Below are 25,813 nucleotides of genomic sequence, written 5' to 3' on the forward strand. Positions count from 1 at the left end.
ACCCAAGTCTTGGTGGGGAAAGCATCAATTATAACTGGATTTTCATGCGAGTTGATTTTGCATGTGTAGCCCAAGACATGAGGGGATCAGGCATAAGAGGAAGAGTCAGTTGGATGAAGTCTAAGACACCTTTGGGCAAAAACATCCTCTGAGAAACTTAAGCATAAGGACTGTAGGATCTGTGGACATCCATCACCTGTGGGATCAGCCAGTGAAGATGAGGGTAGTGTGAGGAAGCCTGGTCATAGGGCTCCAATGACTGTGTGGGCTCTCAGCACTTAGGGATCAAGCAAACCTTTGGGAGACGCCTACTGAAATTCTTGGTAAAAAATGTTTCCAAAGGCATTCCGGGGCCTCAGGGATACAGCTCTCACCTCTCGAGCTCACCGGGGTCGAGGGAGGCGGCGGGCGGGCAGCGTAAGAGAACGCCTCAGCGAGGCCCGGCCCGACCAGCCCTGCAGAACCGGAGGAAGGGAGAGAATGAGTGAGAGAGAGAGAGAGAGAGAGGGGGAGAGGACGGCGGTGCCGCCCTCTGGAGAGAGAGCCGGGAGAGGCTGGTGTGAAGAGCCGCATTTCAATGAGGGCCGGGCTAATGCAAATCACTGCAATCGGCAGCAGCAGCAGAAAGGCGAAGCAGCTGCATCCCGGGCTCCCCAGCAGCGCTCTCCAGCCGGGGGAGGCGTAACAAAGGCATCCGAGCCGCTTTCTGCGGCAGCTCCTGCGATCGCAGCCGGGTGGTCGCCGGGGTGGGAGGGAGGAGGGAGCTGCCGCTCCTCAGCCGCTTCCCAGCTCGCCCCACCACCGCCGCCTTCCCAGGTCGCCCCGCCGGCAGCTTCGAGGGAGAGAAGCTCTCGCCGGGCTGCGGACAGCAGGTAAGGGCCCGGGGGCTACGGAGTGGCGGCCGTTGGGGCGCGGCCGTTGGTCGGGCGCCCGCCGCGGCGCGGTGCACCTGTGCCCATTGTGTGGGGCGGCGGCCTCCGCTCGCTGCGGTGCGGAGCTCGGCGGCATCGCGGGCAGCGGCACTTCCCGCTGCGGGCCTCGGGGCAGCGGCGTTGGGGAACGCGTCAGGTGCTGCCCGGCGCCGGGGCCAGCGCGTCCGGCGGCGGTTCTGTCAGCGGGGGTTGACGTTGCGGCAGGGCTGCGCGTTCCGTGTCTCTCACGAGGTTTCCTCAGTGCGTTTCACGCACGTTTTTCCAGCGCTGCGGGGCATCTGTATTTGTTAAGCTGCTACCGTCTGTATCCGTGTGTATCTATCGATACGTTCCTTTTTGAGGCCACTGAGCTGTCGGTGTCTCCTCATCTTTGAGGTGACGGTTGGCCGATCCCGGTTACATCGGAGCGTGATGTGTGTTCCGCCGTGTGTGTGTGTGCCCGTGCACGGATGGAAGCGCCCACACCTGCATTCGGTGCTCCGTACGCGGTTTGCTAGCAGATCTCAATGCTATGAGTGCTGGGCACGGCGGTGTGCTCGGGTGTGTCCCTCTATTCCTATCTATCCGTATGTCAGTAGATGCGTGTGCACACGCTGAGACATCGGATCCGATTATTTAGAATTTCTTTGTCTGCTCCGACCTTGTGGCTTTGCACACGCTTTGCCGTAATTAGCAGCACCGTGTCGTTCCAGGAGCTCGATTTCTGTTCTAAAGGACGTAATTGGGAATTACAGCCATTATCGATTGAAGCAGAAGCGTGTGGAAGGAAGGGCAGCGGCTCACACTTCTCTCCCCCATACTCCATAATTGTTAGAGCCGAGAGTCTTTTAAAAAACTATATCTTGGTGTAACTTATTTTTCCTTCTATTTTGTGCATGTGTGAGATGAACTGAGCAAAGGAAACAGCAGCACTAGGGAAAACCTGTTTCTCCCATCACTGCCATTGCTTCCCAGATACAGGTTTTGAACCACGAGTTCTGAGATCATGTACATCTGCCTGACAGCTTCTTTCTGGCATTAAAAATAGAGTAAAACAACTTTTCATTTATTTATTTATTTACTTATTTAACATCAGAACGTTGTGGCATATAGTCTCAATCCTAAACTGTGGCCATTAAATCGTATTTAGTATTTAGCTCAGGGAACTGCCCGTGAAATGCCATGGTGAATTTCTTGTCCTGTGAGTTGAAGTGGTGTGTATGTACTGATGAGGGAAAAGGTAGATTATTTTTCTGCCTATGTTTATATTCTTATTTATATCTGTATGGCTTTGTGTATGCACATATATGTACGCATATTTACATGTATGTATATATAAGCACATACACCACATGTAATGACTTTTTGTGTATATATACACATGCACATTTTATATAGTGCATGCATACATATTTTGTGTGTGTGTATATATATACATATATATATACACATGCACTATCAGTAGCTTTCAAAGTGTTGCAGATATGAATCTTGCCCAAGCACATGATTCAGTGTGTACATAGCAGAGTAAGTAGTAAGCTGTCTCCAGCCAGGGTAAGTAATTTTCAGGACCCTGTGCTCACAGTGGTTGTTTTAGGTGCTGGCTCTGGTCGAGCATATGAACAGCTCAGAGAAGTTGTGGAGCACATTTCCTACAGTTTTGCAGCATCAAAGTCTAGCTCTGTAATCACTGTTTTATTGCAAGCTTGTGTAAGCTCAGAGCACCTGTAATTCTTTCTGTGTTTGCTCCCACTGTTTGCTTCTACTGCTTTGCAGCAGGTCTGGATGTTATCTTATTTTTTAAAGGACACACAGTTACGAGTGGTTTAAACAAAGCTTGGGCTTGCAGGGTTTTTTTTGTTTGTTAGTTTTGTTTTTACTGGAAATCAATGAGAGTGACCACTTCTAAATTAGGTCTCTGTATCTGCACTATAAATACACTTAGTGTGCTTTGCTGTTCTGCAGGGAACAGTAAATTTAGGTGACTCAAATAGACGTGTTTCAAACCTAATAATCTTTTGGTTGTTCTAAATTTTGCTCATACTTAAAAATTCTTTATGAAGATTAATGTGCAATCTGTAGCAGGTAGTCTTGTGTCACGTAAATGCAACCTTGACTTCACTTCTGAAAAAGTGAACTTCCCTTTATGTGAACTTACATTGAACAACTGGGACCATTTTGGCCAGAATAGAAAGCTCTTTGCCACTGTCAAACATGGGTGATGCTAATTGCTGGTTTGCACATCAACACTGAATTTATCACTTCATTGATAGCTCTGTGGCAAAAGAACTTCTTGCCAGCAAGGAACTTGAATGCTAGTGCTAAGTCTTACACAAAACTTTCAAGTATGGTTAAGCACAGAAGCAGCTTGCCCTTTGAATAATACTTGCTTTGTGACTCCTTCTTTACCTTCTATCTTTTATTAGTTTTCTGCTTTATTTCATGATGTTTGAGCACTTCTGTTGGTTCAGAGTGTGCAAAGTGTTTGTACAAAGACAACTGAAATAAGTGGTTGGAATAAGCAAAAGCATTTTAACAGCAGGCTTGACCCACCTAGTCACATTACTAGTATTGATAGTTCTGATTCTAATCACCAACCTGCAGCGTCTCTTCCTCTGCGGAGCTCTTACTTGTTGCCAAGCAGGGAGCAATTACTGTTTTTAAGTGACACCTTTTGAGATCATGGGTGGAACAAACAATATAGTGGGGTCGAATGGTCTAGAAGGTAGAGTGGACTCAAATATCACCTGAATATAAGATGAGGAAAAGGTAGAAAGCTGACCCATTTGTTCTTTTTCCAGTAGCTCTGCTTTGTCACCTCATTTTCAGTGCTCTTACTGAATAAACTTTAATGTTTGTGTATGCCTAGCAATTGGTTTCCTGAGTGGTGTTTCTGTGGCACATAAAAGGCTAACTTATAAACCAGTTTTTATAGCATGTCAGGAGGGCTGTAAAAGGAACATGTGAATGTAGCATGGCTTCATTCAAGCATTTTTCTCAGACTGTAAAGTAGTCATCTGTATCTGTCTTGTATATAACATGATGTATAAAGGTGAGCTCCCCTAAGATGTGTAAGTTATTCAACCTCTTTACTTGTATATCCCTTAGATTGAACTTCAAGATGTCGTTTGGGAGAGATATGGAGCTGGAACATTTTGATGAGCGTGATAAAGCGCAGCGGTATGGCCGAGGGTCCCGGGTAAATGGTTTGCCCAGCCCTACCCACAGTGCCCACTGCAGCTTTTACCGAACCCGTACTCTACAGACCCTGAGTTCTGAGAAGAAAGCCAAGAAAGTTCGTTTCTATCGCAATGGAGACCGGTATTTCAAAGGGATTGTATATGCCATCTCCCCTGACCGCTTTAGGTCTTTTGAAGCTCTGCTGGCTGATCTGACCCGAACTCTGTCTGACAATGTGAATCTGCCCCAGGGAGTGAGAACAATCTATACAATCGATGGCTCCAAAAAGATTTCCTCCTTGGACCAGCTAGTAGAAGGTGAGCAATAAGAATTGGAATTGTAAAGTTTTGTTTGAGTCAGTGTTTGTCTAATCTGTTAAATCTTCTGAGGGTAGGTAATGGTATTGTACCTACTGATGGAGGAAGGATCATCAGTTGTATAACCAGGACTTTGAATTTCTTATGTTGTGCCTTGAAATATACTTGCCTTGCTACTTATTTCCCTCTTGCTGACAGTGTCTAAGTTTTCCCTTTTTGTTTTTTAAGCCTGGTGTTCATAGCCATAGGTCTCAAAAGCCACTTCTGCTCCTTCTTGTGAACTTGCACGCTGAAAAATAACTATGAGAATTTAGTCAGTCATACGTGACAAGATCTGTGGGCCCACTTCTATATGTTTTGTCAGTGGATATTTTCACCTTTTATAGTAAAGTCAACTCTCCAACTTTTCTCTACAAATGAATGTGTGGTAAATAAAGTTCCATTCAGTCATGGAGTAGAATAAATGTAGACGGCCTTTCAGAGCCTAATGCTGTAGCTGTGGTTTAGCAGGGCTGGTTGATTCAAATAGAGTGAAACAGGACAGGAGAAATAAGTTCTTTTTTTTTTTTTATTTTTTTTCCCCCTTGTCCATTGGCATCTTAAGTGCTTGTGGCCTGCAGTGGATTTGTTTTCATGTCTGTAGACAGTAGCTCTCAGTATAAAACATGAAGATGTAGAAGGCCTGAAAGCATTTAACTAGTGTGCAGGCATAATTGAGCTGGTGTTTTTATCTGTAAAGTCAAAAGTGCAGATTCTCGCTGTGTTCAAAGAAAATAAAAGCCAAACAACTGTGGTTTTCTTGTTGCTTCCATGTTGCCTTGGCCTCAGGGTGCCTCAGGCAAACTTGTGAGCTAGTACATGGTCATATATCTGCTGGGGAGCCAATTTAGAGTTGTAACAGAATTTGTTACTTTTTACTGTTTTCATCTTTAGCGTAGAATGAGAGAACTTGCAGAGTCAGGATGTAATGAAAGGATCAGAAGAACACAAATTTGTGAAGGGAAGAGAAAGAGGTAATGCTGAATAAGGTTGCCGTCAAAGGAGCACATCTTCTGAGTAGTGTTCAATTACTGTTCACTTGCATTCTTTTGATATCATAGCAGAGGAAAGCTTCTTATGCAGAAGTTTTGAGAAGAGGGTATACTTGATAATCCTCCTTCCTAAAAAGCAGAAGGGAAAATAACATGAAGATGATCAAAGGGAAATGTGGAATATGGGATTGCCTATGTGAGTAAGGGTCTTTTTGGGTTTAGGGCCACAGTTTTAGCAAAATGGAAAGGAAACTGGTCTTAAGATCCACGTTATGAATTCCAGGGTGGTGTTAGATATGTATCAGTCAGGATGGTGCTGGTGGAGAAAATCAATTGCTGGAAGGAAAGAATGATGTTAATCAACATCTGTTTAAAAACTGTGTGTTGGGCTTATTTGATTCATTTGCTCATTGAGAAGCAAGTGTCACTGATGTTAATGTGGATTTTCACAGCCTGGGGTGCCAGTCATTGACTGCTGTTTCAAAAGAATGAATTAAACTGAGAAATAAATTCAGCAAGTCATAGAGAGCAGCCCTGCCAAGAAGAACTTAGGTGTCTTGATAGATGAAAAACTCAACATGAACCAGCAGTGCGCACTTGCAGCCTGGAAGGCCAAGAGTTATCCTGGGCTGCATCAGAAGAAGGGTGGCCAGCAGAGTGAGGGAGATGATTGTCCCTCTCTACTCTTACTTTTTGAAGCCCTATCTGGAGTACTGTGTATCAAGGTCTGGACCCTCCAGCACAAGAAAGATGTGCTTTTGGAGAGGGTTTGGTGGAGGGCCACGAAGATGATCAGAGGGCTGGAGCACCTCCTCTATGAAGACAGGCTGAAGGAGCTAGGCTTGTTTAGCCTAGAAAGGAGAAGACTCTGAGGAGACCTCACTGTGGCCTTCCAGTGCTTGAAGGGAGCTTATAAACAGGAAGGAGATCATCTTTTTTACATGGTCTGATTGTGACAGGACAAGGAGGAATGGTTTTAAACTAAAACAGGAGAGATGTAGATTATATATTAGGGGGAAGTTTTTCACTGAAGAGAATGGTGAGGTGCTGGCACAGGCTGTTCAGAGAAACTGTGGATGCCCCATCCCTGGAGGTGTTCAAGGCCTGGGCAACCTGATCTAGTGCCTAATTTAGTGGTTGGCAACCCTGTATGTGGTAGGGAGGTTGGAACTACGTAGTCTTTGAGCTCCCTTCCAACACAAGCCATTCTATGATTTTATGAGCCTATAAAATTTGTTTATTTTGGCATTCTACAGAATAGTACTATTACTTATAAAATAGTCAAAGTGAGTAATGGTATCAGTTAAGTTCCATTTTAAAGAAGGGCTTTGGTAATTCTTTGTTCTGTGGGACTTAATTCCTTACTTTTATAACGAATACACCCTTTCTTCGTGTGTATAATTCATGTTGGACAGTCTTATTGTGCTATTGACACTGGAATTTACAGCAGTTAATTTTCACATGTGAGTAATGAGCTATGTCCGTATTCCATCTGAAACAGAGCTTCCTGTCTATTTGTGTAAAACTGTTGGATGGTTTATTTTGTTCTGATTCCCTCATAAAGCTATACTTTACAGCACAGGTTCACATAATAGCTTGGTGGTGGTTTTATGGAAGCTACTTCCACTCTACCGTACAAATTTATTAGAGTTTGGCTAGTCTGGTAAAGAATTAATTAGCTTGAAGCTGTGCTTTGTGCTCAAATAGCTGGAAAATTGCTTAATTATTTTTTTTCTTGTTGAGTGAAATTTGTGCTCAAACTACTCAAATACAAACTACTACTACTTTTTTTTTTTTTTTTTCTTCTTAGTTGAGGCTATTCCTTTACTATATGAATTAATTTCATGAGAATGTTAGGAATTTAAATACTGGTCTTTATTTCTTAAAGTATTTTAGTGGGTACTGAGTTGGTGTTAGAATCGTAGGGTAAATATGTGCAGTCTTGATTCAGAGATTGGTATTTATGCCTTTGAGACAGTTACTTCCCTTTCCATATTGGAGGGTGAACAAAGAGAAGCTCCTTGGGAAAACAAGTCAGCAGCCGCTGTCTCTCATCCTGGAGCTAAATCTATAGAACTTTGCAAAGGATGGTCCCAAAGGAGCCAAGACTGTGTAAAGGAGCTGTTTTGCTTCAGTAATATTTAGTTCTATCCTGCATACAACTCAGAACCAGTATGAGAATATACTGGTGCTGTATGTTATTCTGAGGAGCATGGACATGTCCAATTTTTGCTTTAAACTTATGACTGTACAAGGGATATCTACTGTTGCAAAAGTTTTGCATGCTCTGCAGCTTCTCTCACCTTAGATGAGGTGAAGAATGTCATGGATTTAAGTAACTTCTTTTTGTTAAACCTGATGTTCAGGGCCCTCTTACCTTTATAAAATGGCTTCAAAATGTGAAATGACTTAATTCTTTAAGTATAATAAGTAATCAGAGTATGGAAAAACAATAGAATCTTAGCTGCTTTTAAGGCTAAATTGTGTAGATGGAAACAAAGTCTAGGGAAAAGACTGAATTCCTTTGCTTTTTGGAAAGTATATTATCCTGAAAGCTGCAGATGGAAGTGCACTAATGGTTCTTTCCCCAAGAAATTACCATTGAACAGGGTAATAAGAACTGTAATAGCTGAGTATGAGTAGGATTCATTTGGAACAGAGTATTACTTACAGTTTTTACTCTTGGGGTCCTGCTTTGTGAAACAAAGACCACAGAATCAATCCATTGCTAGAACTGCATCCCTTTCTCATTAATTTTAATTATAATATTACCTCAGAGCCTTGGGTATGAACCAGAATCAATTGTTTGAAGTTTCCACAATACCTACCACAAAAGATGAAGCCTGAAGCAGAGCACTGGCAAAGACTAACCAAAAAGCCTCAAACCACAAGATAACTGAGAGAGTACTGGGAAACAATAATATCACATGCCAGTATTGGGTGTGCTGCCAAACTATTGTAAAGATTTGCATGAGCTACATGCCCTTTTTGTGTAGATATAATCATAAAAGTAATTTTCAGTGATAATCTGAAAAACAAAAAAGGCAAGTCTCTTGGAGGTTTATCTTGCAGCTGTGATCCTAGTTGAAGGAGCAGTTTGAAAGAACACAAATGGACCAGGTTGGAAATCTAGTCATAGCTGGTCACTGGCTAAAGATTCTTAGAAGTTAGAAATCTCACTGGAGTGGCAGAGGAGGTGATGTATGATGTAAGGTTTGAGGGAAAGGCCCTGGTAGGTAGAGGAGACAGGCAGTTTGCAGCAGAGAAGCTTCCTGTGGAGAATTCAAAAAAGCAGTGTTTCCTAGCTGAGGCAGTGGGCAGTAAGAGATTTTCTGACTACTTTGGATGCTAGTCTTGTAGCTTTCATTGTTACCTCATTTCTCATGTCTCTGCATTCTGCTCTTATGCCTGTTGCTGCTGCCACCTCATTAACTCTGCTGCCTGCTCCAGCAGTGCTGGTGGGAAGCCCACCCTGGTCAGACTGCAGGAACTGACTGACCTGATCTGCAATGTGCTCTTGAGCTAATCCTGTTTCCTCTAACTCTTACCTACCTTAGTGGTTTTGAATTGAAATGTTCATATATACAGACAAAATAATAATAGTTAACTATCTTTACATGATTGTAGAGCTGATTCTATTTGTTTGTTAGATTGCATTTGTACTGGATATTTGCCATAGACTTGATCCAGGGCTATCAAAGTGGGTAAAGCTTGGACTGGATCCTGTGGTAGAAATGACTTCAATCCTTACATTGTTTAATAAACAAACAGCTGAATCATCCTGTTGTACAAATGATAGAGGGTTGCTTTGGCACTATCTGATTATTTAATTTCATGAATTTGGGAAGGTTAGTCTGTTAGCCTGTTGATCCACATTATGCTTTCCTAAACAAATCATTGGAGGAATTGGTCATTTTTTTTTGAACTGTGTACAAGATTTATCTTGATTGTAGCAAGACTGAGGAAATTGGAGGGAGGAGAGGGGCCAAATAGGATGGAATTATGTAAATATGTCTTTTTTTTTTTTTCCTTTATATCAGAAAGTGGATTTTTAAAAATTATATATATATCTATATTTTATATATGTATATATAGATATAGATATTTATGCCAAACTGAGCAAAAAATATCTACGTGCCAAAAAAGTCCTTCAAAAAAATTTGAGGAGACCTGATTTAAAGTTTTTTGGTGTGTCTCATTGGTAGGTGAACATGGGCAGATCAGGTGTATTTCCTATTGATGCTTCATCTCATTTGCAGTGTTGCATTTTTTTTCAGATACTGAAGAAAGACAAGGCAGCAGTAATATAGTTTAATTAGGTTATTGCTCTATTAACTAACACATCTGGGAGCTATCTAGTAGTAATTTATTTGGTTCAGGTCATCTTCCTCGTGCAGCCTGCACTTCATGCTGGGGGATAGTCTGAATTCCTTGTCACACCTCCTGAGAGATTCTTCCTGTCTGTGCTTATACAGAACTAAGGGAATGGAAGTGAAGAAGTATCTGTTGTGCTGGGGGTACTAGTCCCCTTCTCTGTTCTCTTAAACTATCTGTTGTCCAGTCCACTGGGAAAACAAACTGCAGTGAATGGCTGCTGCATTAAGAATCTTCACTGGGATTTCTCACTACAAAAGAGTGTGATTGAAATTTTGCCCTACTGGTTGTCTTGTACATGAACTTTCTTTCAGAGAATCATAGAATAGACTGGGTTGAAAAGGACCGCAATGATCATCTAGTTTCAACCCTGCTATGTGCAGGGTCACCAACTACCAGACCAGGCTGTTCAGAGCCACATCCAGCCTGGCCTTGAATGCCTGCAGGGATGGGGCATCCACAACCGCCTTGGACAACCTGTTCTAGTGCATCACCACCCCTTGAATGAAAAATTTCCTCCTAATGTCTAATCTAAACCTCCCCGTCTCAGTTTAAAATAATTCCCCCTTTTACAAGGGTGGCTAGTGATAGGAAACATCCATTCCCCTTCCTGTTTAATTGCTCCCTTCAAGTACTGGAAGGCTACAATGGGGTCTTCCTGGAGCCTTCTCTTCTCCAAGCTAAACAAGCTCAGTTCCTTTTCATAATTTTTTGCTCTTTTAAAGGAATCAAGACTATTTTCAATAAATTGTCAGTCATTCTGTCTAATGAATGCTAAATATTATTTTATTCTGTGGTTCTATTCCTTCTCCAGGGTTTCCACCTAAGACCTACGGGCTTCTGTATGAAGCCATTTTAATCTGGGTTGCCTTTAGCACAGAAAAGCACTGTGACTCATCCTTTTTAAGATACACTAGCTTGGTCTTTCTCCAGTTTGCTCATATTCTCGTTACCAGAAAATGAATTAACTGCTAATGCCTAAATACCAAAGGGAGTATGAAACACTTGCATTAGTGCTTACAGACTGTGATTCGGTGTCTCTTCTGCAGCCACCTTGTATCTGTTTATTTTTACGTGTAATACATATGTGTTTATGTGTATATAAATATAATTTTAATATGTGAAGCACATTAGGAAGTTCTTTTGTGACCTGTGAGTATGTCCTTCAGTGTTTAATGGCTCTAGTGGTTCAACTGCAGTGAGGCTGTTGCCTGTAGCAAAAGTAGCCAAAGGTTACAAAAAAATTTAAAATAAATAAATGCATTGTTGCTATTTTAGCTTTAGTCTTGTCCTAACTACAGCAAGCCTGCTTTCTTCCAGGCTTCAGTTTAGCTTCTTGAACCACAGACTTCCCAGTCTTCACGTTACAGCACCTAGGACAGACATTGGAGGAAGCAATAGTAAATGCACGAATTGGCTTTATTAGACTGGTGCCCACTAGGAAACATATTTGCTGTCTTCTCAAGGGAACTTATGAAGAGAGGCTGAAAACCAACACGGAGGCTTTTTGTCCTTTATGTTGGTACTTCTAAATGTAAGCAGCATAAATGCTAAAGGATTAATCTAGACATAGAAATTTCTTGCTCTCATCAACATGGGTCCCACCTTCAGGGACCATAAGCTTGTACTTAAGTGTTCCAAGGATCAGGAGTACTCAAATTGAGCTGAATATCATCATAAACCATAATTTGCTCAATTTGAGATGAGATCCTTTTTTGGACTATGGGTTATTGCCTTTTCAGTTTGTGTTCTGCCAGGTCTGACCCTTAGGAACACCCACAAATGATAGCTGCAGTCTCAGACCAACTTACCACAAGTTTTCATATGCTTCATGCAATTTTGGAGTCTTAAATTCAACATGATGGGAAAGGTCTCTATTTTTTTTCCCCTTGTATAAGATAGCTATTATTACTGATACTTAATCTTACAAGGGTTTGGATACTCAATCTCTAAGGCGTTCTGTATCTAAACTTGAGCCTCTTCAAGGGAAGAAAGATATTTTTCCCTTGGGTGCGGATATCTTATTGGTGTAATATAGTTCGGTTGGAAATGAAGAGGAGGAAAAGAGTCTGATGTTAAAACAATCCCACAGCTTCAGTGAGTGTTTTATGGTCATTTACACAAAATGAGTTTTGTAGCTAAGAGCTGACACGCTGTTATACGTTACAAAGATGCCTGCTAACCTTGACATAAAGAAGGTATTAGAAATTACACAGAATGCTATCCTCTAAAGAAAGTGAACCAAAAGTGTTCTTAATAAACGTATTGTAAATCTTCTAGGTACGTAGTATATGGCCTTTTGTTTACACTCCTACCCTTTAAGAAGTGAGTTTTAATATGAAGGATATATTTCCTTTTAATAAGGAAATAATCCTTATTTTAAGCAATTGTTTGATTGCTACTGGTCCATTAGCGCTGCTAAGCCTTTTTGTTCTGCTGTTACCAGATATATATCATTTTATGTCATGGTTAGAAGAAATGGCTTACCTTTGTCTTAAGATTAGTGTAAGCACTCTGTCTTAGATTCCTTTCTTAACACTTAAGACGTTTCTGCAAAGTGCAGATAAAGTTGAAGTTACACAATGACTAGCAAACATTGGAATGTTTTACTTCATCTCCCGCTGTGTTTTTTTTGTATTCTTCTTTAAAGGAGTGCTAAAAGAAGAGCAAAAATCTTCTTGCTTGATCTTACATTGTCATTGCATTTATCTTTTCTGCTCAGTAGTCCATCTTCATATGTTGCTCTGGGTTCCTTGGTCTTGGAGTCCTTCAGCAAGCTTTCTGGTGATCACTGTGCAGCATGCTGTTACAGTCCCACCTTTAAGCATCATGCCAACTTTGCTAGTATGAAGCTGGAAGTTCTTCTGCATCCTGGGATCTTAGGAAGGTTCTCCTTTATGTTTCCTTCCCAATTTTAGCTGTGGTAATTTTGTGTATCTGCTGGCATTCTTTGTATTCTTGTATCCTGTACTGTCTGGGGAGTTGAGGGCCCTGAAATCTTTTGGCAACTACAACAAAAACTAAATACTTCTTTGCATTAATTAAACTGTGAATCCTCATTACTTAGGGTAAGGATTCTTCAAAAATTCTGTTTTCTGGTGTGTAGAGGGGCTTTGGTTCTTCTGTGCTGTTTGGCATTGGACGTACATCTCATATCTCACTACATTTTGTTCTTTTTGGATACTATGGGATAAGCTGCTAACATAAATATCTATTTTGAACTATTGAACTCAGAAGAATTGAAACATCTCAGGGTTTTGCTTTATTTGTAATCCAGTTTAACTACATGCTGCCAGAAGGTGTGGTGTTGCTTGTTCTAATGTTTAATGTGGGTTTTATTTGTTGTATATTTTTTCTCTCTTGCAACCAGAGGGTGTACAGGATCAGTTTGTTGCAGAGTTAAAGTACTGTCTTTGTTATGTGTCAAGTCAATAAGCTGGTCCAACTTACCTAGTGCATCTGGCACTGCAGTCACTCAGTCAAGCACAAGGGAGAAATGGGGAGCATGCAAATGGGTGCCTTTTCACAACAGCCTGCAGCTGAAATGGATTAAGGAATAAAAATATGCTGATGATATTTCTGGGAAACCATAATGTAGCCAGAAAATGTGCATGTGGAAATGCTGAAAATACTTCATTGTAGATAATGTTCCAATAGAAATCTGAAATATAACCAAGTTTTTTTCCTAAACTATGGTTTTCTTTAAGCTGTGGTTCCCACTATGGTGGGAGGGGAGCTCTGTAATTCCTGTTCCTTCTTTTTCCCCTTTATAATACTTTGAGTCAACAGAATAATATAATAAGATTTGAGTACATGCATCCTAGCTTTATGTTACTTAAAGCTTCAGGTAATCCAGTGTTAAAATTTACTGTGGTATTTTCACCTACATTTAACTGAGAGTAATATATAACCTGTAGTTTTTTATAATCTTTCATGCTGTTTCCTCTGAAGTGCTTGGGGCATGCTGTTTTGCTAGGAAGTGTGAGGGCTGGTGGACTACTGTGAAAATGGACTGGGGCTGGACGGCTGATTAGAAATGAATGCTGCTTATTGGTGGTAGCAGTCCCCACTTCTGGTAGTTCTTTCTGAAGAGATAACCACTACTTTCAAGCAGTTCATAACAGCTTTTTCTTTACTTTATGGTCAGTGTCCTTTAAAAGATACGTTAGTCTGTAGCATTTGAAAAGAGATGATATCAATGCCTTATGCACTGTAGATCAAGAGTGATAACAGTAAATGTTTAATTACTGAGAAGGATTTTATTTTATTTTTTCTTCCCTCCAATCTGACTTGCTGGTCTGGCACTTCTGTTTCTGCAGGGGAAAGTTATGTATGTGGTTCAATAGAGCCCTTCAAGAAGCTGGAGTACACGAAGAATGTAAACCCAAACTGGTCAGTGAATGTTAAGACAACTTCTACTTCTCGTTCAGTGCCGTCTCTTGCCACTGCTAAAGGAGGTACTCCAGATACAAAAGAAAACAAGGATTTCATTAGGCCTAAATTAGTCACTATCATCAGAAGTGGAGTGAAACCACGGAAGGCAGTCCGGATTCTGCTTAACAAGAAGACAGCACATTCCTTTGAACAGGTTCTTACTGATATAACTGATGCCATCAAGCTTGATTCAGGAGTCGTTAAGCGCTTGTATACACTAGATGGAAAACAGGTAAGAATTTTCCTCATAATCATTCTCAACATAAAGAAAATTTTCCAAGAGGAAGATAATAGTATTTATGTAGAAAATTTACTTTTCTCTGGAGTGAATCTGGAATCAACTCTTCTACTGTGAGAACTCTTCTTATGTGAGATCTGTGATCAGTTCTCACCAGTCTGTGATAACTAATAGCTCTATATCTGTCTGTCAAAAGTATGATGTGGTTTTGGCTTTGCATGCTGGAAGCCTGGGATGAAGGATGTTGTTTTAAAGAAGTTTGTTCTGTGAACTTGTGTTTTTGAGTCACTATATTTACCTCTCCATAAGCTGTACAATCAAAAACCGAGGAGGCAGAAAGCTGAAAACCTTACAAAGCATGAGATTATTCCCTTCCACAGGAAATGAGATAGGGTTAACTGCGGTACCCACATCTGTTAAGGATTCTCTTGTAGGTAACATGTTCAATGAAATACCTTGAAGCAGTGTCTCTGCTGCCTAATTAAATTGTGGTATGGTGAGATTTTTTGAGAGGCTTCTTATTGAATTAAGGGAGGAAGAGACAAGGAAAAAAATATTAAACTCTAATCCTACTTCTTTTTTGTCTTTCAATTTATTTGTAATTTATCTATGAACATATATTAATTATAGCAAAACTGGAGAAGCTGTTAACGTGATGAAGGACAAGACTAATTTCAGCATGACCTGAATTGATTTAGAGCAGTGATGACTCTAGAGAAATAACGAGGATACCTGAATTTCCAAATGTAACCTTTTTAATCTGAAAACATGGTATAGGTGTATAGAATGTGGGCAGACACACGGGCAAATGGGCTTCACTAAGGAACTGATAGAGAAACTAAGGTATTTCTCCTTTAGCTGCTTTACAGATTCTGTGAATAACGTGAGCCTAGATACAGCTAACAGTATAGCTATCAGCAAATGGCTTGCAAAATATGCTTGATTCAGGTGAATGCTCTGCCAGCTAGATCCAGTGGTGAGCCTCACACGTCTATGGTTACTGGGGTCAGTATGCGGGCACAGCTCTGGAAACAAGGACAGCAGTACCCTCTGATCCGAGAGATGGCTGGTTAGTGTACAAGCTGCTTACTCAGAGCACTGGTCCAAATCAGAGCCAAGTCTGGACTGACCAGAAATCCCTTCCATCTGCTGTTTTATGTTGGTAACCTCTGACACCATTTACGGACAGTTGTTCTGTTCTTGATGACTGCATACATGCTTTTAATGATCCTATTACTGTGGCTTCTCTGGGAACTCAGACCTGGGGCAAAAGTGTTTACTTGCAGCAATGGTAAAATGTGTTTCAGGGGAAGCTTTTAACTTATGTTGAGATGAGGCTGTGTTGATGATATGACTGTCATGTATTTCAGACTCCCCTGTATGATTGTACTTAAAATCAGTAAGTACTTTTACATCTGTTTCACAGCTCTAATTGCTAGAAATAAATAGTACTGTTCTGTTTCTGGGCAGGAAAGGAAGATCAGGTTTTCCTGTCAGGCATGTTGTCAGAGTTCACTTGAATATGTTTTCAAGTCCAAGGATGTGAGGTTAGTTTAAATCAACAGTATACTGGGGCATTTGTTATCATTTGTCACAGCCTAAAACCCAGCCTTAAACTAGGCATTTAGTAGCTGCCTTTCTGCCTGAAACATCAGTGCCTAACTGCTCTACCCAGAGGCAGGCGTCTACACACTTCTTCCTTTCCGTCCTGCTCAAATTGTATCACTTGCTGCCGGCCACATTAGTAAGGGCAGGGTCTCTCAGAGGGGGTGTGCATCATAGTGATGTAGTGGAGACTTTGTTCCCTGGGTGTGCAAAGCAGCTTTGCTGGCAGAAAGGGGAATCAATGACCTGTGCCAGTGGGAGCAGCCTGTTGCTCCCTCTGTGCAGGGAAGCCATTGATTTCTTGTGCTGCTGGGCAATTGCTGCTCCATTTTTCTTTGCCAAAAGCCTGGTCTCCCAGATGGTGCTGGAGGCATGATGATGGATTTCTTTATTGCTAAACTCAAGCTATGAATGATTACTGGGAGGAAATCCATAGTAAATCCTATATATATATATATATATATATATATATATATATATATATATATATATATATATATATATTTCTTTTTTCCAGTAGTGTTCATTGTAGGGAACTTCTCTTGTAACTCTTGGAGCATGGAAGTTTCTGGGGAAACCTTGTGTTGAGTGGTTAAATCTAGCAAATCTGTGATTAAATCTTTCAACAGTAACTTAAAAAGCAATAAAATCTAAAAGCTCTGAGCCAGTAGAAGTAATTTACTGTAAGGATAAGAGGGTAAAGCTCTCCTAGGATTATTTGTTCAGAATGTAACTTGGAGGGAAGGCTGTTCTCTTCAGTATTCTCTTGTGAATTATTTTATGAGACCAACAGTGGAATTATCCAGCAGTGCCAAGAAGTGGAGTAAGTCCCATGTGTCATCTATGCAGGCGGGCCCTGGGGTGTGCATACAGTTGTTGGGCACCATCGTAAGGTGCCTCGGACAAGCCAGTAGAAAGTGATAGGAATCAAGGTTGTAGTTGGTTACGTGAGTCAGTTGGCCCGTATTGCTGCTAAACATTGAGTAGAATCATAGAATATCCTGAGTTGGAAAGGACTCATAAGGGTCACTGACTTCAGCTCCTGGCTCTATATAGGACCACCCAAAAGTCAGACCATGTCCAATCTTAAATGCTTTCCTTCCCACAGTCAGGTTGGTTGTGATATTTTGATTTGTATCTCTAAAATTTTGCTCTGTTAAAAGGGGTTTAAGTGGTGGCCTATGAAATTTGACAGAAGTGATGCTTGGATACTCGATACCTGAACACAGTTGTTGGTGTAACGTGGTAGGAAGGAGGTTCTTTTGTGTGGTCTGACTGATTTTTCCATTACAAAAATTACTCCTTGATTTTGGAAAATTTTGTAAGTTTTGACACACTTTGTGTCTTCTTTGGTAGTTCCTGGGAACTGAGGAATTGATCAAATAGATGTTCTGTAATAGTCCTTTCCATTTTTAGTGCTGGAGTAGCAGAATTTTCATGCCTATAATTCAATTTTGTTTAAAATATATTTCTCTATTGAAAGCCTACAGCTCAGGTTCAACTTTATTTTGACCTCAAGGCTCCTGAAACTTTTAGAATATGATTTAATTTGCAGAAAAGGAGCACGAAGATACAACTGTAATCTAGTCACATAACATGTCTGTGGCTGGCATTTAGTAGACCCTCCTAGTTAAATTATTAATGGCTTCTCAGAGAAGGAAAGGTTTTGTGTGTATGCTATTTTAAAAACGGCATGATTTTTAATGGGTATAATTTTTTGTTATTTACCGATAAAGGAAATAATGCTGTCTGTGCTCTAAAAGAGGAGAGAATTCTTGTATCCTTGTAGGGTACAGACACTTTTGAAGAAGATGGTGGGACTTTCAGAAGAAGTGTTTAACAGCCTTATGAGCTCAGACCAAAATTAAAACCAATCCAGGAGGAGGTCTTGAAATTTTCTTCTTGCCAACTTTGCTGTGTAAGGAAAACAAAAATAGAATGAGTGGGCTTAATGCTGCCTGTAGGAATTCAGATCATGAGGCTGTGCTCTTACTGTGAGTTTTACTCATATTTTAGATTAAAAGACTGTTTAAGTACATTTAAAAAGGCATTTTAAGTGTTGACTCTTAATATTCTCATGTACTTGTGCTGGGAAGGAACACTTTCTCATAGCCAAAACATGCATTGCTTTCCTGTAACTGCATTATGTCTATTTGGTTTATATGGAAGTGCCCTTGGAGATGGAGCCAAGTTGATGTGTTGCAAGCTCAGTTCTCTGGCTTCCATATAGTGACGCACTTCTAGAATAAAACCAAATAGGAGAATATCAATGAAGGTCACACCTTGCAGCCATGTGAGATTATGCCTTTTTTTTTTTTTTTTTTTTTTTAAAGGATTGGTGTAGTGTGTATTTGTGCAAAATATTTTCAATTTGCATGTTTAGACAAAGGCTGAGGTTTGAACAAAAGCACTTTATCACCTTGCCAGTCCCCCCATCTGCTTCTGGAGAATAAATACCTGTGGTGTGATGGGACCCTCTTGTTTGAACAGGTGGTTTGTTTAGCTTAACTAGATGCAGTTATGCAAATTATTTAGAATCATAGAATCATAGAATCATAGAATTACTCAGGTTGGAAAAGACCTTGAAGATCATCAAGTCCAACCGCAGCCTAACCAGTAGCCTATCTCTTAAAAAACAACCACAAAACAATACCACAACAACAAACCTCTGCTAAATCATATCCCTGAGTACCACATCCAAGCGGCTCTTAAACACATCCAGGGATGGCGATTCAACCACCTCCTTGGGGAGCCCATTCCAGTACCTAACCACCCTTTCTGTAAAGAAGTTCTTTCTAATATCCAACCTAAACTTGCCCTGGCGCAACTTGAGGCCATTTCCCCTCGTCCTGTCACAAGTCAGTAGTGAGAATAGACCTGCCCCACTCTCACTGTAAGAACCTTTCAGGTACTGGAAGACAGCAATAAGGTCTCCCCTCAGCCTCCTCTTCCTCAGACTAAACAGCCCCAGCTTCCTTAGTCTCTCCTCATAGGGCTGATTCTCCAAGCCCTTAACAAGCCTCGTTGCCCTTCTCTGGACCTGCTCCAGTACCTCCATGTCCTTCTTGTGCTGAGGTGCCCAAAACTGGACACAGTACTCGAGGTGAGGCCTCACCAATGCTGAGTACAGGGGCAGGATGACTTCCTTAGTCCTGCTCACCACACCATTCCTGATACAAGCCAGGATGCCATTGGCCTTCTTGGCCACCTGGGCACACTGCTGGCTCATATTCAGTCGACTGTCCATCAGCACACCAAGGTCCCTTTCCGTCTGGGAGCTTTCCAGCCACACCTCCCCAAGCCTGTAGGATTGCCTGGGGTTGTTATGACCAAAATGCAGGACCCGACACTTGGCCCTACTGAAACTCATTCCATTAACCTTGGCCCATCGATCAAGTCTATCCAGGTCTCTCTGTAGTGCCCTTCTCCCCTCAGGCAGATCAACACTCCCTCCCAGCTTAGTGTCGTCTGCGAACTTACTGAGGGTGCACTCAATCCCCTCATCCAAATCATCAATGAAGATGTTAAACAGAAGCGGCCCAAGCACCGAGCCCTGGGGGACGCCACTTGTGACCGGCCGCCAACTGGATTCCACTCCATTGACCACAACTCTCTGGGCCCGGCCATCCAACCAGTTCTTCACCCAGCGGAGCGTGCACCCATCCAAACCACGGGCAGCCAGCTTCTCTACCAGAATGTTATGGGGGACAGTGTCAAAGGCCTTACTGAAGTCCAGGTAGACCACGTCGACAGCCTTTCCCTCATCTACTAAGCGGGTCACCTTGTCATAGAATGAAATCAGGTTAGTCAGGCAGGATCTACCATTCATAAACCCATGCTGACTAGGCCCGATCCCATGGCTGACCTTTAGTTCGTCCATGATGATACCTGAGATTATCCTTTCCATAACCTTCCCAGGCACCGAGGTGAGACTGATGGGCCTGTAGCTGCCAGGATCATCTTTCCAGCCCTTTTTGAAGATAGGCGTCACATTTGCCAGTCTCCAATCCACCGGGACATCCCCAGTCAGCCAAGACTGCTGAAAAATTATGGACAGTGGTTTGGCGACCACATCCGCCAACTCCCTCAGAACTCTAGGGTGCAACCCATCCGGCCCCATGGACTTATAAACATTCAGCTTTCTAAGTAGATCCAGAACCATCTCATCACGGATCACGCAAGGCTCTTTTGGTTCCCCTTTCCCGTCTACCAGTGTAGGGGGCTGCGTTCCCAGGGAGTTACAAGCATAACTATTGAAGACCGAGGCAAAGAAGGTATTAAGTACCTCAGCCTTGTCCCGATCCTCAGTGACCAAGTTGCCCTCAGAATCCAACAAGGGATGGGGATTTTCCTTAGCCTTCCTCTTGGTATTGATGTGTTTATAAAAACATTTACTATTCTCCTTAACCTTAGAAGCCAAGCTCAGTTCTAGCTGCGCCTTGGCCTTCCTAATTTTCTCCCTGCACAGCCTCACTACAAACCTGTAATCCTCATAAGTAGCTCCCCCATTCTTCCAGAGACCGTAAACTCTCTTTTTGTTCTTTAGATCAAGCCAAAGGTCTCTGGTCAGCCAGCCCGGCCTCCTCACCCGTCGGCTCATCTTTCGCGATTTTGGGACAGTCAGTGTATGAATTATACAATGGATTTGACTCCAGGAAGACAAGTGGTCAGTGGCAAAAATAGGAGAATGGATGTCATTCTGTGTCATTAAAAAGTAAAATACACAAGTATGTTCAAATTACACTACTGTTACAAATAGGAAATATATCTACTGGTACTTGAGGACATGGGTTATAAAAGTGTTTGCAAGTCAGAGGCACAGGGTGGAAAGGGAAGCAAGTCTTTTGCCTTAATCCATTAAAATAGCAATATAAATTTGTGACTACAGGAAGTAGTATTACAGTACTGGAATGCTGGAAGCTTCTTTGTTTAGTATAATGTGGTATTGATTTATATTTATTTGTTATTATTTGTTTATTTATCTTTTGGAACCCTGCTGCAAGGTGTGTACCTTATGGTCCAAACTCTATTTCCTGTAGAATTCTGTGACAGTATCTAGTATCTTGGTTTTTAGTAAAGAAGTGGTACTAATGCTTTAAGAAGATGATTTCTCAAGAAAAAGAAAATGACTGTATCTACAGCTGAGCTGAGCATGTCCTTTTTTGTTGTTTTATTCTTAACAAGTAGAATATGTTTGGTGATATTGCCTATATTCTACAGTAAATCCTTGGCTAAATCTACCCTTTTGTAGAATGGATTAAAGATCTCAAATGTCTTTCTCTAGACTTGAATTGTCCTTGATACAGAAAAACCTACATAAATCAAGGTAGCTACTAGTCATGGGGAAGACATTCTCTACTTAGTGTTCATGTACTGTATGTTATGGAAAAATCTAGACAAAATAATATTAAACCAAACTAAATTTATTGTAGCAGGTGACTTGTTTTATGTGAGCTTTGTAATTTTCATTCCATTTCTAGTATAGAATAGACATTTAATTCTAAGGGTGACTAGTTTTGCGTGTTATTTTACTCATTCTTCAGTTGATGTATACAACTCAAAATTATTCCTGTTTCGAAAGATGTGGACAATAAGTGCAATTTTATCTTATGTATGACACCTCTCAAGTGTATGACACCTCTCAAGTGCAGAAACTAACTTCTTGCTTTTGTTGGAGGCTTGCAGCTTCCACCAGCCAGAGTGGTGTTGATTGACTGGAAGAACCATGCTGAGTTCTGTGCAAGTTGTAGCTGTGTGGATACTGATTAACAGGAGAAGAATATTAAAGAAGATGGCATCTGCAAATCTCACAAGTGTTTTATCAGGGAAGTAACAGCTAGGGAAACTTGCCCTTATGTTTTTGAAGAGGCACATTAATATTGCACTACCACCTGCGGTGTTCCAGATGGGGAGCTGAAACCTGTTGTGCTCAGGCTGTTTATACAAGCTACTCTTTCTGAAAGGGATTCTAATATGAACACCAGAGGATAAACCTTGGAAAATACCCATGCTGCCTAATTTTGGACATGAAATTTAGGGTATTATTAGAGATGCTGATGTACCGTTGTGTTAGGTAGCTGTGAAAGATGCCTTCCAAGAGCAAAGAGTGTCTTCCAGCTTTTGATACTTGACACTTTCCCTCTTTCCTGCTTGTAGTGTATTTAATTAACACCTTTTTTATTTTTCTGGAAGATAAAACATTCCTGGCTTTGGCCTTTTGAAATTGATTAGGGGAAGGGACATGTTGAGAAAAACAGCCATCTTTCAATAGGAGAAAAGGCACCCCAGATGCTTCTTGCAGACTTGATAAACTAAAAATAAAAGCAAAAAACAGTGACTGGAACTTACCTGTCTCAGCAGGTGCTGATATTCACTGGAGACCTTGAACGATTTCCTTCATTCCTGTTAAGAAAAATGGATTTGCCTTGAAAAATAGACCTTAATAAGAAAAGAATCAAAATCTGGTTCAAAATCAGACAAGGACATGATAGGACAGACAGTTTGCTGGCAATTGAAGTTACCCTGGTGTTATAGGAGAGCTAAGTCCTTGATCCCATGTCACTCTGAGTAGGCTGATTTGATGTTGCATTATGATGTTGACTAACAGTTTTAATTGTTAACCAAATAAAGCTTTCTGTAAAGGAATGAACAGAAACACATTCCTAATTGAAATCCCTGTGTGTTTGTTTGTCTAGTTTTGGTTCCTGGTAAACTGAGATGGATGATGATGTTGCTCTATTTCTAAAAGCCCTTTCACAATGGGAGTTTCCACGGTTGCTGACTGGCATCCTGTGTGTACTGTGAGCTTGCTTTGAGAACTGAGAAAATTCTGTCTTCTGCAAACTTTAGATTGGCTTTCATGATATGTAGAAGAGAAACTCTTCTTATTAAACGAATAAAACTGAAAGCCTGAAAATCTGCTTCAGCATGTTTTAAATAGCACGTAAGTTGATCTTGCTGTACTATAAAGGCATCCAGATACTAGTACATTTATGTACAGAAGCATTACTTATTTGTCTTTTGGAAGAGTCATTTTTCATCTCACAAAAGCACAGTATCTTGTCTTTTCTCACATAGTGCTTCAATGGGAAGATTGTCCAGTTATTCTAAATTGACATTATTGGAATAAAATAAGTGTCATCTTCCTCCCTAGCTGACATTTCATGCTTAAAGAAAAGAATCAATAGTAACTAAGAAGAGCTTCTTATCAATTTAAATTTTGTTCTGTAATTTGCTGACTAGTAGAGCATAGGAGAAAAGCAAATGGAAGCAGTCTATAACTCTTTGGCTTTATTGGCATTGGATTTACCTGTGGATTTTTTTTTATTTTTATTTTTATTTTTATTTTTATTTTTTTTTAATTTTAGTATTTATTTGATTTGTTGAAAGAGTAATTTGGAAAGCACTTGTAAATTTCTGTGATGTTGTATGTATAGCTTGTGGACACAGGAATGAGTGTAATGGTGGTGACTGAAAGGTTTCTACTGCCCAGTAATGCATGGTCCTCAGGCTGTTCTTCGTCAGCAGCTGAAATTTTTCATGTAATGCTTTGAAATAAGACTCTTTGTAAACTTTGCCTGTTCCACTCTCCAGTCCCATTAGGATGTTGTATTTCATGACTTCTACTGAGCAAGCTGAAATCAGTGGTTTGAAGACTTATTGGTGGATGCTTCAAATGGTTGTGTCCATTGGAATGATTTTGTTTTTAGTCCCTAAAGCTGTTGTTGTTTACAATAGCCTTTTTTCACTGTCATGAATAAGTGTTTTTCCTTCTTTGAAGTGGTTTGCTGGACTAAAACTGTACGAAGGGATAATGGATCTTGGGTAAACTTTTCTCTTCCCCCCCTGTTCCTTCTAAAACTTGTTTTTACAAGAGAATTAAAAATAAAAATAAAAAACCAAAACTTCACTCACTTAACTTATTTGTAAAAAATAAAATAATAACAATTAAAAAGTGAACAAACAAACATAGCAAACAACATCAAAAGAAAAGGAAATTTTTTTCTCAAAGTTTTCTGTAGTACAGATGTCTTTCCTCAGAAATTGAAGTGTCTTATTCTTAGCAAAAATTCTTTGTGCTCTGCACAGCTTACTAGAATTTAAGTATTTGCTTATTAATCTATGCATTTTAGTGTAATTCTCTTCCTGGATTGTTAGATTGGTAGTTCTTACACTGATACTTGGAAATCTTGGCTACTTCTCTTTTCACAAAGTTGAGATATTAAAACTTAAGGCTGGTAACTTTTTGTAGTCATATTCAAGTTTGAACACCTACTTACATGAAGCTTAGCACAAATGTGTCCTTGATTATTGATGTATTTCCACTTAGATTTCTGTTTGGCACATTTTTGCCAAGCTGTTCAATAGAAAGAAAAATTTCTGTGGATGAGTGTGGGATGAATGGTGCAGTGGCAAAATGGTCTTAAAGTCATTGATGGTGGAGGGAATGGCAGACCCAATTTTGTGCCTTGTTTTTTTAGTTAAGCTTTTCAAAAAATAAACTGAGTTCACGATAATCTGTGAATGGTCCTAACTTATTTTCAATACCTTCCTGATACTTTATCCATGCATTTTGTTACCTATTGCAGAGTGGAGAAAAAACCATGAATCTCTTCAGGTATTCTAAGTATTTGAGCAGGAATTGCCTCTAGTAGCTGTTCTTGTGTAAAGGTTAAGTCTAGGGCACTAACGTACTTCTGAGGTGCTCATCATATTAAAGATGAATCCAGATCTCTCTGTCACGAACCTTGTTGTATGTAGAAGTTTGAGATAGAATTGTGGTTTTCTAAATTTGCGTCTGAGGACTCTGCTATGAGTTTTAAAAGAAGTGAGGTGGAGACTTAGAGGGTCTTAAAGATGACAAGAACATTAAGTACTATTAAATCAGTTAAGAATAATCTATTCTGTCTTTTTCTCCCTCTGTTCCCCTTTAAGCTTGACATTAATTTGTTCAATCTTGTAGGAAGTACTGGAGTAATCTCTTCTGAATCTATGTTCCCACTACTGTGCCCGAGTTCATGGGGGCAGAATGTTCAGACTCAATCAGATTTAGGAACTAATACAATTACCAGTAGGTTAAAACATTTCCATTGTATTGCGTAAAGACAGTAGTTGTCTGCAAAAGGCTTAACTTTCTATAAATAAGCTACCCCAATGAGACTGTCTTCATGATGTCACACACCATTAACCTACGACAAGGATTGTGGTTTGTTCTGAAATTTTTATCTAATGCTTTCCATTACTTTTTTTCCTCCCATGAACTTTTGAAGTACGTCAGAGCACCTGCTACAAGGAGATGTATTTGCTTGAGAAAGCTGCTGAGGGGGAAGTTGTGGTTCTTCAGTAGGATTAAACTCTTGGAGTCACAGACAAAAGAGCAAAGAAATCTCTGGGGACTTGAGGCATGCAGGACAGAGTTACTGTACTTCACACATAAATAAAAATGAGAACAGATGGGTATGAAATTGTAAGAGATAAGTTTAACTTTGGAAAGCAAGCAGCAAAGCTTTAGAGGACTTTGAAGTCAAAGTTTGATGTTACTGGAAATAAAATTTGTGTTAAGTAGTTAAGGCTGATTGCTTTTTCTGCATCGGTTGTTCTGGTGGATTTGGTTTGCTATTAAATGCCAAATCTCAGAAACTTCTTCTATGTAAAACTCCTCTGAGCTTCAACAGCTTAAAACTGTAGGAGACATTTACTCATTGTGTGAATGAAGAGTGAAAT

The 25,813-nt window shown here is 40.5% G+C and overlaps 1 protein-coding gene across 3 annotated transcripts in view; it reads left to right on the forward strand.

The window, feature by feature from the left end:
* The first annotated feature begins 453 nt into the window (after positions 1-453).
* Positions 454-25,813, forward strand: part of DCLK1 (doublecortin like kinase 1) — a 232,427-nt gene continuing 207,067 nt past the window's right edge. Inside the window, exons 1-3 of one of the 3 annotated variants that reach the window (XM_072361512.1) lie at positions 454-872; positions 4,020-4,408; positions 14,133-14,479. In XM_072361512.1, the coding sequence (XP_072217613.1) occupies positions 481-872; positions 4,020-4,408; positions 14,133-14,479 (1,128 nt within the window). In that variant the 5' untranslated portion in view covers positions 454-480. The remainder of the gene's footprint in view (positions 873-4,019; positions 4,409-14,132; positions 14,480-25,813) is intronic. The other 2 variants (XM_072361514.1, XM_072361517.1) reach the window with 2 other exon arrangements.

This window comes from Excalfactoria chinensis, chromosome 1, assembly GCF_039878825.1.
Source record: "Excalfactoria chinensis isolate bCotChi1 chromosome 1, bCotChi1.hap2, whole genome shotgun sequence".
Classification (NCBI taxonomy): Eukaryota; Metazoa; Chordata; class Aves; order Galliformes; family Phasianidae; genus Excalfactoria; species Excalfactoria chinensis.